General features: G+C 35.5%; 2 protein-coding genes across 6 annotated transcripts; both read left to right on the forward strand.

The window, feature by feature from the left end:
* Positions 1-3,254: 3,254 nt before the first annotated feature.
* On the forward strand, positions 3,255-8,245 carry LOC108830093 (probable disease resistance protein RPP1). 5 transcript variants are annotated; one of them, XM_056992286.1, is made up of 7 exons: positions 3,255-3,463; positions 3,543-4,187; positions 4,419-5,526; positions 5,619-5,906; positions 6,022-7,390; positions 7,480-7,682; positions 7,770-8,245. In XM_056992286.1, exons 2-5 carry the CDS (start codon positions 3,592-3,594, stop codon positions 7,288-7,290), a joined length of 3,261 nt encoding a protein of 1,086 aa, XP_056848266.1. In that variant the 5' UTR covers positions 3,255-3,463; positions 3,543-3,591; the 3' UTR covers positions 7,291-7,390; positions 7,480-7,682; positions 7,770-8,245. The 5 variants fall into 5 exon arrangements, with proteins under 5 accessions (XP_056848266.1, XP_056848267.1, XP_056848265.1 ...); XM_056992287.1 differs by having other exon boundaries at positions 7,494-7,682; XM_056992285.1 differs by having other exon boundaries at positions 6,022-7,682.
* Positions 8,246-9,818: 1,573 nt separating this feature from the next.
* LOC108830076 (disease resistance protein TAO1) lies at positions 9,819-17,738 on the forward strand. Its single transcript, XM_018603686.2, has 4 exons — positions 9,819-10,747; positions 13,716-14,826; positions 14,920-15,234; positions 15,324-17,738. Exons 1-4 carry the CDS (start codon positions 9,822-9,824, stop codon positions 17,553-17,555), a joined length of 4,584 nt encoding a protein of 1,527 aa, XP_018459188.2. The 5' UTR covers positions 9,819-9,821; the 3' UTR covers positions 17,556-17,738.
* The last annotated feature ends 41 nt before the right edge of the window (positions 17,739-17,779 follow it).

Here is a 17,779-nt window from a genome sequence, read left to right on the forward strand (position 1 = left end):
AATCACTAGGGGTGGGCAAAAAAACTAAACCGAACCGATCGAACCGAACCAACCGAACCGAAACCGATTCGAACCGAACCAAAGTCTATTATCAAACAGTTAGGTTTAAGATTTTCCCAACCCGAACCAACCGAACCCGATCTGAACCGAACCACATTGAACCGAACCAAACTAAACCGAACCCATAACCAATGTGCATATTAGCAATATACAATATACTAAAATGCTAAGACTAAAGTTATTGTTAATTTTATTAAAGATTTTTTTTTAGTTTTCTATTTACTTTAGTTAATTTTTGTTTGATGTTTATAATTTGTTAAAGTTTTTGTTTCAGTTTTACATCATATTTAGTTTACATAGTTTATTTTGTAGAGGTATTATTAATGATGTTTTTTTAATTTTCTATTTATTATAGTTAACTTTGATTTGATTGTGTTCTTATAAATGTTTTGTGTTTCTAAAAATTTTTTTCGGTTTTATATTGAATTTAGTCAACATAATTTAGTTTTTTATAATCGTCGACACGATGATTTTATGACCATGCGTTTGTGTTTTAAAACCAAACCAAATTCAAACCGAACTGAGTTCAAACCGAACCGAAACCGATCCAAACCGAACTAACTATGGTTTTCTCCGATATAGTCAATACTGCATTTCTTTTATATACAAACAGCCTCCATTGTACGGTCGTATAACCTAATACCTTTCACCATGACTGATCCCAATTGCAGTTGTAAATATTTGACCACTTCAGCTTCTTCTGTCTACTACTTAGTTGCTTTACACTGAATCACAGACTGTCAGATACGTGGTGAGAATCAGAAAAGAGCATGAAAACATGCAAATTTTGAGACAATGCCCCCACTCCTTTCGAATTCAGTTCTGCCTATGAACACAAAAGTTTTAACAGATTTCTTTTTAGAGAAGAAGCTATACCAGTAAATTCGAAATGACTGAAACGACAACAAAAAACATAACCACCATATACCAACAGAATTTGTATATGGAGAGGGAAACATAACTTGTAATTATCTCTATCTACTTCCATTATAGATTCTTTGATGATAGCTTCATCTCCTCATCCATACTCTTTCATGGCTTATTCCAACTCATACACTGTTTATAAACCGATCTAAGCCAAGTCCATATCAGTGTCTCAGAATATACTGTTCTTAACTTCTCAGTCTATAGTTTCTCTGCTCCACCAAAGCGAACTTACCAGCTCTTGTCTTTGAACAAGTTCTCATCTCAATCTAGTCTGTATCTATAGTAATAACTTCCATGAGTTGGTTAACTTCAGCTTCAGAGAGTCTAGAGCCGTGTTTAGCCACCCTGGTTTTCAGTTCTTTGCAAATATGGGAGGAACACCCCAAAGCAAAATGTATAGAATAATCTCTGCACTCCAGATATCTCTGTAAACTTCCCCTGCATTTTTTTTTCATTTTATTCAAGAACACATAAAGCTTATGAACACACAGTTATCAACTAACTAAACTGATAGTAAGATTAGGAAAAAAAACATTACAAGGTGTACACAATTACTCACATTCCCAACTTGCAAAGCCTCTGTTTTGAAGATTACCACTATCTATCAGTGAATGAAATAACACTCTCAAGTTATATATGGATCACACCTGAAAATAAACATTGGTTATAATGTTAAGAAATCTAAAACATAGCATTTACATATATCTTATAACCAGAAGAGTTGTATATTGTATACCATTCTCATCTCATCTTTACTAGAGAGCAAGAAGTTCTCAGGCTTGATCTACAATCCTATCGTTAAGGGGTGTGGTTTTAAGAATTTGTTCAATTTTTTTATTAAAATAAAAAAATAAATTATAAAAATTTTAAAACAAAAAAAAATTATTTTGGTCATTTTAATCTTTGAAAACTATTTTTGGAACAAAAACTTAAAATGGGTTTTTTGAAAGAATTGCTCTAATTATTATTTTAAACTAATTTTTAGTTAATTTCATATGTTTTGCCAAGGAACTCCATCCTCATAACCTTCAAGTAGGTAATCTCTTCTCCACTTTTTAACAAGTATCTTTACAGCGAGCTTGTCTTTGAGGTCCAAGTCTACGATCACAAAGGGAAGTTAGGAGAATGCGGGATGATGGGTGTTAGAACTAAAGTGCCATAACTTGTTTAGATGATGATGATGGCCAAATGTTCATTTTATTTATGTACTAGGCAAGGTCCTAAGATTTCGGAGGTTATAAACGGTTTAAGAAGGATTTTATAAATTTAGGACTGATTTTTTTTAATATAAATTTGGGGCTTATTTATATATAATTTTTTCAAAAATTTTGGAAACTTGAATCAAATGTTTCATCCTAAATTTATTAAAAAAATATTTATTAAAAAATATGTTTTCATATCGTAGTCAAAATATATTTGGTATTTATGTTTTTTCCAATATAAAATAATTAACTAACTAGAAATATTTGGTACGCATATAAAAGCATAGAAGCCCAAATCAAACAATTAAAATATGATATCATTGATATTCTTATAATCATAAATAATTAGCAGGTTTTCAGATTGTTTGGAAAGTTAAAATAATTAGCATTAATTATCTAGAAACCATATTTTAGCGTGATACATTAAATCAATATTTATGTAAATTTTCAATAACTACCACAAACATATTTGGCAAGTTGTTTTCAATGGTTGAAATTATAGATTTTGTGAGAAAGTATATTAGTATCTTAAATTAAACTTACCACTAGATTTTAAGCCGGGATTTTTGCCTTTTTACGTATTTATTGTTAAAACATATGTGTTTCTACATGAAGTTTATATCATGTGTTTTTAATTTTTTATGATTTTTAGTAGTTTTTAATAAGTATGGATGATCAATATCTATACAAAATGTTACTCTGAAAATTTTAAAAAATATTTTGTTGTTGCAAACTTCAGCAAGCATTAGATCTTATGATATGTGTAGGTACCCTTAAAAATATTTTAAAAGGACAGTATTGTCTATATTTAAATATTTTATTTTATAAGTTAAAATGTTTACTTCATTTTTATAATGTGTTTTTAACATTATTTAATAGGTAGTTGAAAAATATTATTTAATAAATTATTTTTATATTTTGGATTACCAATATCTATCTTAAACATGTTTATTTTGAGACGTGAGCATGAAATGATCCATGACATTAATGTATTCCTAGAAACAGGAAAACTTCACCTACTTGCCTTAGTTTACTATAATCTCCTAATTTATTAAACATTTTTGTTTGACAAATAAAGAAGAAATTTGTTTTCATATTTCGCATCGTATCCTTTTTTTTTGTTTCTTTGAGCAACAAACACATCGTCTCCTTAGCCGCCCTTATTTCTGCACTTCCGTGTCGAATTTTTTTAGGAGTCACGCGATCTGAAGCCGATTGTTGCTGTATAATCAGTTTTGTGCTACGCAGATTCTCGAGCTCTCTTTCACTTTGAGGTAGTGTTTCGCTCTCTAACCATATTAAATTGGTCTTAATTTATATTTTTAAGCTGATATTCGATGGTTATTGATCCAGATCTTTCCCATCGAAGGGAAAATTACCAAGGGAGAGGTTTCTCACACAAATGGAGTTTTCTCTTTTTCTTACCGTTCTTGCTGCTGCAATAGGTTTCTTAGTGATTTTTCGAAAATTCAGATTCAATCAAGAAAACAAAGAAATTGATTCTTCTTTGCAGCCTCCTTCTTCACCTCCATCTTCTTCATCAGTTCATCCAGCTTCTTCATCTCATAACTGGACGCACGATGTCTTTCCGAGCTTTCGCGGAGAAGATATCCGCAGAGACTTTCTCAGTCACATTCAAAAGGAGTTTAGAAGAAAGGGAATCACACCATTCATCGACAATGAGATCAACAGAGGAAAATCCATCGGCCCCGAGCTTATACGGGCCATTAGAGAATCTAAGATCGCGATCATCTTGCTCTCGAAGAATTACGCTTCTTCAAAGTGGTGTCTTGACGAGTTGGTGGAGATTATGAAGTGCAAAGAAACCGTGATCCCCGTTTTCTATAAAGTAGATCCTTCTCATGTAAAGAAGCTGACCGGATATTTTGGAAAAGTTTTCAAAGAAAATTGTGTGGGTAAAAGTAAAGAGGATATTGGGAGATGGAAAGAAGCTTTGGACGAAGTGTCCACAATCGCTGGTTACCATTCAAGCAACTGGTTTGTCCTTTTCTTGCTTCTACTGTTCCAAATATATACAATTAACATAGAAAAATACTAAAAAATTCTGAAATGATCAAAATCTGTGGTATTTTTTTACTTGATGGTGTTTTTGAAAAAATATGTCGAGTGTGGCATTTTTAGAAAATCATATAACTTGAATGCACATACAGTATATGGATTTTTCATGACTATCTGACAACGGCATCTATTCATATTTCATTTTTTTAGGGATAATGAAGCGGTCATGATTGAAGAAATAGTCACAAGTGTTTCAAAAGCGCTTATAAATTCTGTGCCATCAAGTGATTTCGACAATTTAGTTGGGATGAGAGCTCATATGGAAAAGATGGAACCATTCCTCGGTCTAAACTCTAATGAAGTGAAGATGATAGGGATTTGGGGTCCATCCGGAATTGGTAAAAGCACCATCGCCAGAGTTCTGTTTAGCCAGAACTCTCATGAGTTCCAGTTTAGTGTCTTCATGGAAAATATCAAAAGTCGCTATCCAAGACCTTTTTTCGATGTATATAGCACGAAAATGCAATTACAAAAAGAGTTTCTGTCTCAAATAATCAACCAGGAGGATGTCACTATTCGTCATTTGGGAGTTGCAAAAGAGAGGTTAAAAAATAAGAAAGTGTTTATTGTTCTTGACGATGTTGACCACTTAGCGCAACTAGATGCAATGGTGGAAGAAACTCGGTGGTTTGGCCCTGGAAGTCGAATTATTGTCACAACACAAAATAAAGAACTTTTAGATGCACATGCGATTAAGCATATTTACAAGGTGGATTTTCCACCATACAACGAGGCTCTTCAAATCTTTTGCATGTATACTTTTGGTCAAAAGTATCCATATGATGGTTTTGAGAACCTTTCTATGGAAGTTACGAACCTTGCTGGTAAACTCCCTTTGGGACTAAGGATTATGGGATCTTACTTTAAAGGAATGCCCAAGAAGGAGTGGGAAGAGGAACTACCAAGGTTAAGAATTAGACTTGATGGAGATATAGAAAGTATTTTAAGGCTCAGTTATGATGCCTTAGGTGATGAAGATCAAGCTTTATTTCTTCATATAGCCTGCTTTTTCAACAATGAATGGATTGTGAAAGTGGAAGAGTATCTTGCAGAGACTTTTGTTGGTGTGAAAGCTCGCCTTCGTATTTTAGCTGAGAAATCTCTCATTTCGATGGAATCGGGATACATAAAGATGCATAGTTTACTAGCACGTTTGGGTAGAGAAATTGTCCGTAAGCAATCCCCTAACAACCCTGGGCAGCGTCAGTTTTTGGTTGAAGCTAGAGATATATACCGGGTACTACGTAGTGATACACTAGTATGTTTTCACATTAGTCCTTCACCTCCTTTCCCTACAAAATTGAATTTGTGACAAATAATCTTTGCTTATGTTTCTTTGTTCCTTTATAGGGTAGTCAAAGCGTTATAGGCATAGATTTGACGGATTACGAGTTCGGGATGGAGTGGAAGATAAGTGACGAAACCTTTGAAAGAATGTTCAATGTCCAATTCTTAAGAGTCCATTGTTACCCCAGTTCGTATAAACTGGAAAGTCTGAACCGTCTACCTCAAGACATTAGATTACTATATTGGATATACTTTCCCTTGACATGTCTACCTTCTGATTTTAATCCGGAGTTCTTGGTGGAAATAAACATGAGTGATAGCAACCTTGAAAAATTATGGGAAGGAAATAAAGTAAGTGAAAATATTTCTATATCTAAGACTTTTGTATACTTCAGTTTTAAACGCAGTGAATTAATTGCATGATATATATCAACCTCTTTTATGATGTACTGGTTTTTCTGTACAGGCGATTAGAAATCTCAAGTGGATGGATTTGTGTAATTCTAAAAATCTAAAGGAGCTTCCTGATTTTTCAACTGCCACTAATCTTCAAAAATTGGATCTTAGTTATTGCTCAAGTCTTGTGGAGCTCCCCTCTTCTATTGGGAGCATGACCAGTCTAGAGAATTTGGATCTCTCCGGATTGTCAAACCTTGTGGAGCTCCCTTATTCTATAGGGAACATGACCAATCTCAAGAAGTTACATCTCAAAGAATGTTCAAGCCTTGTGGAGCTCCCCTCTTCTATTGGGAATATGACTAATCTCAAGGAATTACATCTCAAAAGATGCTCAAGTCTTGTGAAGCTCCCTTATTCTATTGGGAATATGACTAATCTAAAGAAGTTGCATCTCAAAGAATGCTCAAGCCTTTTGAAACTCCCTTCCTCTATTGGAAATATGACTAATTTTGAGAAGTTGAATCTCAAGGGATGTTCAAGCCTACAAAAGCCGTCCTTTTCTTTTGGGAATATGACTCATCTCAAGAAGTTGGATCTCACGCAGCTGTACTTAAGTGACACAGGGATACAAGAAATTGCTTCATGGGTCAAGAAAATGTCTCGTCTGAAGACACTTGTAATCAATGGATGCACGAAGCTGGTTTCGCTCCCACAGCTTCCAGATTCATTAGAAATCATACATGCAGAAAATTGCGAATCCCTGGAGAGACTAGATTGCTCTTTTTACAAGACAAAGTTTACTGAGCTCAGCTTTGTTAACTGCTTCAAACTGAATCAAGAAGCAAGAAACCTTATCCTCAAGGCATCGACAAAAAGATGGGCAGTCTTTCCGGGAGAAACGGTGCCTGCATATTTCAGTTACAGAGCCACCGGGAGTTCAGTGTCAATGAAATTGAATGGATTATTAGATACACGTTTCCCCACATCCTTGAGATTTAAAGCTTGCCTCTTGCTGGTTACTAAGCCTTCCGATGTTGACGCTGCTGCTTGGAGGGATCCGTATATATCTTATTGCATCAAGGACAAACTGAGTGGTGTCGAGGTTAAGCTTTATGCTGTTAGATTCTGCCAAATTTGGGGGAAGCTGTCTCCACAATCAGAGCATCTGGTCGTAATCGAATTTGAAGAAACTGTGAGTTCTCCCGAATTAGTCTTTGAGTTCAGTTTCAGATATAAAAACTGGGAGATTAAGGAATGCGGGCTACGTCCTCCTGAAAGCTTGGCTCTTTCAATGTTGATGGAAGATGAAGAAACAATTCGCATTGGGTTTGAGTAAATTGTATCAGCTTCTTTGAATAAGTGCTCATCTCGATCCGGTCAGTATCTAAACTAACAGCTTCAGAGAGTTTTAAAGCAAGCCCGGTTTTGAGTTCCAAGTAAGAGATTGTTTAAATTTCCTCTTCTGTTAGACTTGTAAAACTGTTAAATTGCTCAGAATTTGTTTAAGTTCCTCTTCTTAACACAGCATTATCAATAAAGGGTTGTTCCCCGCCTCTGATCCAAGGATGTTCAAAGAAGAGCCACAATGATAAGTACAAGACTGTTAAAGGGTTTGCAAGTAACTTGTAAATGAATTACAATGTTTTGGGGATTGTAAAGCTTTACCAAAGAAATTGTGCTGCAGAGATTATATTCTTGGGATCCTTACTGAGTATTTTTCGTGACAAGGTCTTTAGCATTCTCAGATATAGAGGCCTATGATTGATTATCAACTAACACTACCATAATTGAGAATCTGTTTCTTTTTTTTTTCAGTGGAGCAGGATAGGTTTCTCTTATTGAGTATGCTCATTTAACTGGAAGATCTTTCTGAATGCTGTTGAGAGATCCAAGCTTTGGTTAAGGAATAAGGGCTTGTTCTCTTTCTATCAAGATAGTCACCAAGAGTGTTGCCTATCCGGAAAGTGAGTCCTCTGAGGCCTGCGTTAAAGGGTTTATTTACGCGCTTGGATCACTATATTGGTGTCCCTTTTTGCAAGCAATGGAAGCTTCGTGATGAATTGGCGTCGTTTCAGAATGCTAGAAACAGATGAAGATCATGAGATTCTCTGCTGAAGCTTTTTTAGCTTTTGTATAGTTGTGGTGAAAATAGTGTGTGCCTTTGTGCTGTTAGTTTCTGCCAAACTTCTCACTACAATAAGAACATCCAAAAATGTACACTCAAAAGGCAAAGATTCAAAACATCAAAGCAGAGTTAAAATCAAGAGACAACAAGTGTTCTCTTTATCTTATGTACTTAAGTCATCGAAAGAACCAAAAGTGTTCTCTCCGCTGTATCTTTGTGTTCTTCATAGATTCCAGACATCAATGCAGCTGTTAATAAAGAAAAAAGAGACCACTGAGACCAAGTTTAGTTAAAACTGAATCTTATATGGTGTTGAGAGTTTACCAGTTGGAGGCAATGTATTCTTGACAAAGACTGCTTTTTCTCACTTCCAAGCTTGATTTTTTTTTTTGCGGACAACGTACACAAACTGGCCAACGGTTAGGTCTGCAGGGACAAGATTAGATAGTGTACCTCAAAAAGTGGAATAAGTATAATGCGTACATATGTTATATTGCATTCTCACAGTCTTTGATGAACACAGACAGTCTATAGTCAGTAGCTTTGAGTACTAGTGAGCAAGAAATCTTCATGGCTTGAGACCATGATGCATCACACCCATGAAATGCCAAATCTGCAAACATTCAGAACCGATCTAATAACACCAGCAGCTGATCTCTTCTGAGTAATGCCCCCTAAGCTATAATCCTATAAGACAATTCACTCCCACCACACAATTCCATCGCAAGATCATTTATAATTAAAGATCTCGACCACGTTTTGTTGTCCAGACAAATGCTACATTTTATGAATCTCTTTCTTCACGTCGTCTCTGTCTTGTTCTCTCGTTAGCATCCTGTTGAGAGTCGATTTGCAGGTGTATACGTGTTTCCCCTTGCAAGTGTAGGTTATACCAAATTGACCTAGACCTATTCGTGACCTAAGATTTCTCTTTCCTCAGTTTTGAGTTTTTTCTCATTAACCTTTCTAATTCTGTCAAACCGAATCAAGAATCAAGAGACCTTATTAGCAAAGAGGCTGAGAGTTCCTCAGTTTTGAATGTTCTAAATTCTATTAATTTTTGTTTAGTTCTTCTGCATTTTAATTTAATCTTGTTTATTATTAAATTTTAGTTATTTTTTAATTTTATTATTTTAAATATTTATTTAATTTTCTGAAATTTTGTATTTAATTTTATTATATTTTTTGTTTTTATTAATTTTAATAAATTTTTGATTTTTTATTTATTTTTTGAATTTCGTTTTTGTTTATTTTACTAATTAAATAATTTTTTTTGAAGGAAAAAAAACTGACACGTCATTTTTTTACATATTAAACAGGTCAATTTTTTATTTTAGAAGTTTTTGATGATATATATCAGTTTGAAAGTTAAAAGTGTTAGTTAAACATTTTCAAAGTTTAAAGTGTTAATAATCGACACTTCTAAACTTTTTTATGCGATTCTCCCTGTACATAAAGCTTCCATAGAAGATTGAATGATCTCTTTGCTGTCAAATTTCAAGTGTGAACTCATCAGTTCTGATGTACGGTAAAGACATTGGATTTTGAACACTGCTTCCTTGAAATTGCTGCTGCTCTTCCTTGCATTTTCCTTCTTAGAATAGTATAGGCCATGACGAAATGGTGGGGGCTTTTTACATTAAACTTTTTATGCACATTATTTTTCGTCGGCGACATATTTTTCCACAAAAGTCTTTGTCAGTCGGCCGAGTCAACGTTTCATGACATTTACGCGATTACACATGCAAAATTTTCACAAGTCTTCTCTTTGGTTCATTATTGCTTTACATATTTTATGTAGAAATATTTTTGGTCCCTCTCTCCACCACACAGATTGCTTCTTCCTTTTTTATCATTTCCTTTACCCTTCTTCGTGTTTTCTAAAAAAGTTCAGATTCCATCAAGAAAACCAAGATCTGACTTTCCTTTTTATCAACTTCAGTAAAAAGAAAAAAAGAAAAAGCTTTTTGAAAATGAGATTTCAATCGTTTTTGAAAGAAATGAAGAAACAGAGAAGGAAGACAGAAAAGAGAAAGAAGAGGAAAGGAGATGAGCTCTCGAATCCAGCGAGAAAGAAGATTCGACTGCCATCATCACCTCAATCTTCGTTGTCTCCTTCATCACCTCAATCTTCGGTGTCTCCTTCATCACTTCCATCTTCGTTGTCTCCTTTATCACATCCGTCCTCTTTGTCTCTTCCATCAGTTCCATCTTCTTCGTCTCATAACTGCGCACACGATGTTTTTCCAAGCTTTCGCGGGGAAGATGTCCGCGTAGGCTTTCTAAGTCATATTCAAAAAGAGTTCAAAAGAAAAGGAATCAAACCATTCATCGACAATAACATCAACAGAGGAGAATCTATCGGTCCCGAACTCAAAAGGGCCATTAGAGGATCTAAGATCGCCATCATCTTGCTCTCGAAGAACTACGCTTTTTCAAAGTGGTGCCTTGACGAGTTGGTGGAGATTATGAAGTGCAAAGAAGAGTTAGGCCAAACCGTGATCCCTGTTTTCTATAAAGTAGATCCTTCTGATGTAAAGAAGCTGAGGGGATATTTTGGCAAGGTTTTCGAAAAAACTTGCGAGGGTAAAAGTAAGCAGGATACTGACAAATGGAGACATGCTTTGGTGAAGGTGGCCACAGTTGCTGGTTACGATTCAAGCACCTGGTTCGTCCGCCTAATTTTTACTTGCTCTTTTTATCTTTCCAAGATATCAAAATATAATAGGGAGAATTACAAATAAGAGACACATTCATCTACGGTTTGTGTTTCTAGGATTTTTTGAACCTTTTTTGGGGAAATAGGATTTTGTTTTTCTTTAAATACTAAAATACCCTTAATTTACTAATTAATTTAAATTAAGATTATAATTGTAGATTTTCGTTATTGATTTATAATTTTATAAATATTAAAAATAAAAAGAATTGGTTTAACTTAATTGAAAATATTAAAAAAAAAAATAATAATAAAAAAAGACAAAAGGGGGAAAAAGGATGTCCATACCCTAATTTCAACATCTTCCTCTCTTCTCCGCCATGGTGCCTCCATTGGCGATTTTGACAGTGAACTGAGCAGAGCTTCGATCTCTTCTGTTCTTCCTCTTCGTTGGTGGTCTTCAAGGAGAATCCGAACTCTTCTGTTCTTATTCCTCTTCAATCTCTTCTGTTCTTCCTCTTTGTTGGTGGTCTTCAAGGATAATCCTTTTTCTTATGTAGAAAATCATCAAATTTTTCGTCTCTAAATTTGTTTTCTTCCTCCTCCTCCTCCTCGTTCTCAGACATGGATCAGGTAATCGGAGATTTGTTCTTCGTCAGTTGGTCTTCTTCTTCCTTCGCATGTTTTTTTCTCTGTTATGTCTATCTTCAGTGAGTTAGTTTCTAACAGTTTTGTTTTCATCTTTCGAAAAGGTATCATTCAAAAGTGTGAATGTATCTTTGTTTCCTTAAGTTCTTTGTGATTAAGAAGATTAATTTTCTGACGATTGTTTCCAGAAAGGACCATTATTCTCTGACACTGGCATTGGCCAGGGCCACACAAGGGCGTGGAAGATGTGTGGCCTTGATAACAGTATTTTTATATGTGTGGTTTTTGAAATTGCTAAAAGGGAGATAGCTGATGTCGCTTTGCAGTGGCAGATCAATCAGTTCTACTGCCAGTTTTTAACATATTAAAATTGCAAGTTATGGACAGAGAGGTGGAGACACTTTGTACTTATGAAATTTATGTTTCTGTAGTTATCAACATTCAAATGGTCAAACAAGGATTGGGGAACTGAAAACTTACAGGAAATTTTTTGAGTAGTTTGTTTATGATATACAAGAACCCTCTTGACTGGATTTGACCTTTTTGTTTAGTCTTTAATCATTACTTAGTCTTGTTGTGGAACAACAGGAAGTTGAAGTTGTCATTCTCGTCTGAGTTTCAATGTTTCTTTGCATAACTTGCAAGTGTTTTTCTACTTTTTATTATCTTAGCTGAACTGTTTCTATCATGTTGCAAAAATTCTAAAATGTTGGTGTTAATATAATCAAAGACACAGCTTCTAAACCTTTTAAAAGTTCTCATTCTTAATTCATTTTCATTTACTATCTATAAGGCTTAATCAATATTTGCTAAAAAGAAACCTCCGACTATCTTTGCAAAACGAATACAGTCTCCTATCTTCATTCGTCACACTTTGTTCAATATCTCATGCAATAGTGTTAGATTGCATGACAAATCCATAATTAGGAACATGTTAAGAAGACCATGGTGAGTCGCATTCTTAAGTCAAGAATCCTTGTTATTCATCTTAACCAGTTGATAATAAAAAAAATAAATTAAATTAAAAACTATTCAATGATTCATAGCATATCTATATATGTAAGAGGAATTGGAAATGACAGTACTAATCTTCATTTAAACAAAAAATGTTGCAGCATACGAGAATCGAACCCAACACCTATTACAACAACACATGCAGCAAGCGCCACTGGACTACTGCATCTTTTTTTTTACAAATCACATGTGCTAATATATATACGTATAACTATAATTAAAAATTACAAAACGTTGTATACCCGCTTAGTCCCCGGGTTTAGGGGATAGAGAAGGGGATCGTAGGAGGAGAAGAAAATCGTGGGATTTCAAGCAAATATTCTCTGAGATTTTTTAGGTTAGATTTAGGAAACTTCTATAACCGAAAACGGAAGTTTCCATATTTTTCGGATATAAGTAGAATACGTGCTCTACTTAATACAGAACACAGTACAACACATGGAAAGCATATTCTTCTTTAGGCGTCATATTCGGTAATAGGCAGAGGACACTATTACATAAACTCTACCTAAAGTACATCATAGAGTTAAAGGTATATATCGTCATATAGCTGCAGGTACACTGAAGACATCTTGCTAGATTGAGATGTAACTAAATCTAGGTCAGGTATAAGGTATAAGAAAGTTTAGTTTACGGTATATACCCTAGATATATCAATGTATAAAACTTAGATTTCGATGTCTGCCTAAAGTAGTCTGTCGGAATGTGTATTCTAACATAGGTTAGAAGAAAATAATATATGAATCCCAATTTTTTAAAAAATAAATTTAAACATATAAGATGTCATATATATGTTATCAATAGTTTTCATATTTTTTTATATTTTTAAAATTATGTTTACTATTTTTTCCATTAACTAGGGGTAAAACATGTCCAAAATTGCCAAAAGTATGAAAAATCTTAGTTGGACAAACAAAAGTTCAAAATGTCTCTTTTATCCAATTCTCCCATATAATATCTATAAATATAAAATACCTCAACCATAACATATAAAAGTATGGATGTCCTAAAAGTATTAGTTCCAAAAATTCCACAATTTATGGAAATTTATACCACTCTAAATTTTAGATCTGTTAGGGTACTTGTGGAAACCTATTGGAGTGCGCGTTCAAACAGAGTTGCTTACATTTGAGCGTAGGTGTATAAAACATCAAATGTGACATTCTTGAGATTTTTTTCAATGCATCTTTAAAAATTTGGAACATGCAGTGTGTATTAAAAAGAGAGTTAAACAAAGTATATATATCCAGCCAAAAACAATTAACGTATGTGAATGTTTCATGTATTGAGCGACTGTCTTTATATTTCCTCTGTTTAGGAATAATGAAGCGGCCATGATTGAGGAAATAGCCACTGATGTTTCAAACAAGCTGATTAGTTCTGTTCCATCAAGTGATTTCGACAGCTTAGTTGGGATGCGAGCTCACATGGAAAGTATGGAACTGCTCTTACGCTTGGACTCCGATGAAGTGAGGATGATAGGGATTTGGGGTCCATCTGGAATTGGTAAGAGCACCATCGCAAGATTTCTATTTAGCCAACACTCTGGTGACTTCCAACTTAGCGTCTATATGGAGAATATCAAAAGAGAGTATCCAAGACCTTGTTTCGATAGATACAGCGCACAACTGCAATTACAGAATAAGTTCTTGTCTCTAATACTCAATCAGAAGGATATCACTATCCATCATTTAGGAGTTGCACAAGACCGGCTAAAAGATAAGAAAGTGTTAGTTGTTCTCGATGACGTTGACCACTCTGCGCAACTAGATGCCTTGGCGAAAGAACTTACGTGGTTTGGCAGTGGAAGTCGGATTATTGTTACAACGCAAGATAAAAGAATTCTGAATGCACATCGGATCGACCACATTTACGAGGTGGGTTTTCCACATGATGATGAAGCTCTTGAAATTTTCTGCCTAAATGCTTTTGGTCAAAAATCCCCATATGATGGTTTTGAGGGCCTTGCTCGGGAAGTTACATATCTTGCTGGTAAACTCCCTTTGGGACTAAGTGTTATGGGATCTTATTTCAAAGGATTGTCCAAGGAGGAGTGGGATAATGATTTACCAAGGTTAAGAACTAGACTTAATGGAGACATAGAAAATACTTTAAAATTCAGTTATGATGTCTTATGCGATGAAGAACAAGCTTTATTTCTTCATATAGCCTGCTTTTTCAACGGTGAACTGATGGAGAAAGTAGAAGAGCATCTTGCAGAGAAGTTTTTTGCAGTTAAAAGTCATCTTCGGGTTTTAGCTGAGAAATCTCTCTTATCTGTCAACTCAAAAGGATATATATGGATGCATAATTTGCTAGCACGTTTGGGTATGGAAATTGTTCGTAAACAATCCCCGAACGAACCTGGGCAGCGTCAATTTTTGGTTGATGATGGAGATGTACGCCAAGTACTACGTGATGATACACTAGTAAGTTTTCACATTTGTTGTTCTCAGCATATCTCCCTAAAATTTTTGATAAACAAATCATGTTTGCTTATGTATCTGTGGGTTCTTTTTCAGGGTATTCGAAGTGTTATAGGCATAAATTCTCTAAATTATAAGCCGGGGGACGAGTTGAAGATAAATGAAGGAGCCTTTGAAAGAATGTCCAATGTCCAGTTCTTAAGACTTCGTAGTTATATTCCCGACAGTCTATACTTACGAGCAAGTAGTTCATACATACTAGAAAGTCTGAATTGCCTACCTCGAGAAGTTAGAGTACTGCACTGGCAATATTTTCCGATGACATGTCTGCCTTCTAATTTTAATCCGGAGTTCCTGGTGGAAATAAAAATGAGTCATAGCAACCTTCAGAAACTGTGGGAAGGAAATAAAGTAAGTACAAATATATTTCTAAATAATATGCTTTAGGCTTAGCTAAGCATCATTTTCTTTAATGATGAATTTTGTTTATATATGTACAGACGATTAGAAATCTCAAGTGGGTGGATTTGTCTTATTCCAAAAATCTAGAAGAGCTTCCTAATCTTTCAACTGCCACAAATCTCCGAGAATTAGATCTTAGTTATTGTTCAAGTCTTGTGGAGCTTCCTTTTTCTATTGGGAATTTGAGTAATCTCATGAATCTGGACCTCAATGGATGCTTAAGCCTTGTGGAGCTCCCCTCTTCTATTGGTAACATGGCTAATCTTAACAAATTGTGTCTTGGAAGTTCAAGCCTTGTGGAACTCCCTTCTTCTATTGGGAAAATGACTAATCTGGAGAAGTTGGATCTCAATGGATGCTTAAGCCTTGTGGAGCTCCCCTCTTCTATTGGGAATCTTCATAATTTGCAAAAGTTGTCTTTGCTTTGTTGTTCAAAGCTAAAGGCCCTTCCGATCAACATTAACATGAAATCTCTTGATGAGTTAGATCTCACTTACTGCTCGTCGTTGAAAAGCTCTCCCGAAATTTCCACAAATATTAGAGTTGTAAAGATTATCGGAACTGCTATACAAGAACTTCCTCCATCAATCAAGTCATGGTCTCGTCTTGAGAGATTATGTATGCCATACTGTGAAAACCTCGGGAGATCCCGACATGTTTTTGACCGCATCAGGGAGCTTCACTTGACCGACACTGGAAAACAAGAAATTGATCAATGTGTCAAGGAAATGTCTTGTCTAGAGAAACTTGAAATCAAGGGTTTCTCAAATCTTGTAGAGCTTCCCTCTTATATTGGGAATTTGACTAATCTTAAGATATTGTTTCTCGTCGAATGTTCAAGCCTCGTGGAGATCCCCTCTTCTATTGGGAATATGACTAATCTTGGGTGGTTGTCTCTCAATTGTTCAAGCCTCGTGGAGATCCCCTCTTCTATTGAGAATATGACTAATCTTAAGAGGTTGTGTCTTAGTAAGTGCTCAAGCCTCGTGGAGATCCCCTCTTCTATTGGGAATATGACTAATCTTGAGTGGTTGTTTCTCCTCAATTGTTCAAGCCTCGTGGAGATCCCCTCTTCTATTGAGAATATGACTAATCTTAAGTCCTTGTCTCTCGGTAAGTGCTCAAGCCTCGTGGAGATCCCCTCTTCTATTGGGAATATGACTAATCTTAAGTCCTTGTCTCTCGTCGAATGTTCAAGCCTCGTGGAGCTTCCCGCTTTTATTGGGAAAATGACTAATCTGGACGAGTTGGATCTCAGTGGATGCTTAAGCCTTGTGGAGCTCCCCTCTTCTATTTGGAATTTGACAAATCTGGAAAATTTGTATCTCAGAGGTTGCTCAAAGCTAACGACCCTTCTTCCAATGAACATCAACATGAAATCTCTTTATAGTCTTAATCTCACTGATTGCTCGTGGTTGAAGAGATTTCCTGAGATTTCCACAAACATTCGAGTTCTAGACCTCCAAGGAACTGCTGTTGAAGAAATTCCTCCATCAATCAGGTCATGGTCTCGTCTTAATCGTTTATCTATGTTATACAGTGAAAACCTTAGGAAATCCCAGCATGCTTTTGACCTCATCACGGAGCTTCACTTGAGCAACACAGGAATACAAGAAATTGCGCCATGGGTCAAGGAAATGTCTCGTCTACGTACACTTGTAATCAACGGATGCACAAAGCTGGTTTCGCTCCCACAGCTTCCAGATTCGTTAGCATGCATAGATGCAAAAAACTGTGAGTCACTCGAGAGACTAGATTGCTCTTTTTACAAGACAGAGTTTTCTGTGCTCAGCTTTGTTAACTGCTTCAAACTGAATGAAGAAGCAAGAGACCTTATCCTCATGACATCGACAGAACTTTGGGCAGTCTTTCCCGGAGAAAAAGTGCCTACATATTTCAGTTACAGAGCCACCGGGAGTTCAGTGTCGATGAAATTGAATGAATTGGATACACGTTTTCCTACATTTTTGAGATTTAAAGCTTGCCTCTTGCTGGTTACTAGGCCATCCGCCGTTGAGTCTGATATTTGGTGGAGCTCGGAGATATCTTATTGCATCAATGACAAAGTGAGGCATGTCAGTGATTACTCTGAATCTGATTATAGATGGTACCCACTCTGTCCACCACGTTCAGAGCATCTGGTCGTAATCGAATTTGAAGAAGCTGTGAGTTCCCCCGAATTATTCTTTGAGTTCAGATTCAAAAATAAAAACCGGGAAATTAAAGAATGCGGGCTACGTCCTTTGGAAACCTCAGCTCGCTGGTGCTAATGGAAGTTGAAGAAACATTTCGCATTTTGCAGTCCACGTGTAAGATAGATTATCATTGTGTTATGTTGGGTTCGAGTCCAAGTGTATCGCAACTTTATTTTTGGAATACGCATTTGCATAACATATAGTAATGCATTCCATTCTTTTCTCTTAAAATATCAAGGAAACATTTTTTTTTTCTAATCACAGCAAAAAAAATTCTGGCTTTCTTCAACTTGAATGAA

The sequence above is a fragment of the Raphanus sativus genome, chromosome 8 (assembly GCF_000801105.2).
Source record: "Raphanus sativus cultivar WK10039 chromosome 8, ASM80110v3, whole genome shotgun sequence".
NCBI classification, from domain to species: domain Eukaryota; kingdom Viridiplantae; phylum Streptophyta; class Magnoliopsida; order Brassicales; family Brassicaceae; genus Raphanus; species Raphanus sativus.

Excerpts from the sequence above, each read along its gene's own strand:
- LOC108830093 (XM_018603699.2), top strand. The coding sequence starts at position 3,592 with ATGGAGTTTTCTCTTTTTCTTACCGTTCTTGCTGCTGCAATAGGTTTC. Across the intron at positions 5,527-5,618 it reads TACTACGTAGTGATACACTA|GGTAGTCAAAGCGTTATAGG; the intron begins GTATGTTTTCAC and ends GTTCCTTTATAG. Across the intron at positions 5,907-6,021 it reads AATTATGGGAAGGAAATAAA|GCGATTAGAAATCTCAAGTG; the intron begins GTAAGTGAAAAT and ends TTTTCTGTACAG.
- LOC108830076 (XM_018603686.2), top strand. The coding sequence starts at position 9,822 with ATGCAAAATTTTCACAAGTCTTCTCTTTGGTTCATTATTGCTTTACAT. Across the intron at positions 10,748-13,715 it reads GGTTACGATTCAAGCACCTG|GAATAATGAAGCGGCCATGA; the intron begins GTTCGTCCGCCT and ends TCCTCTGTTTAG. Across the intron at positions 15,235-15,323 it reads AACTGTGGGAAGGAAATAAA|ACGATTAGAAATCTCAAGTG; the intron begins GTAAGTACAAAT and ends ATATATGTACAG.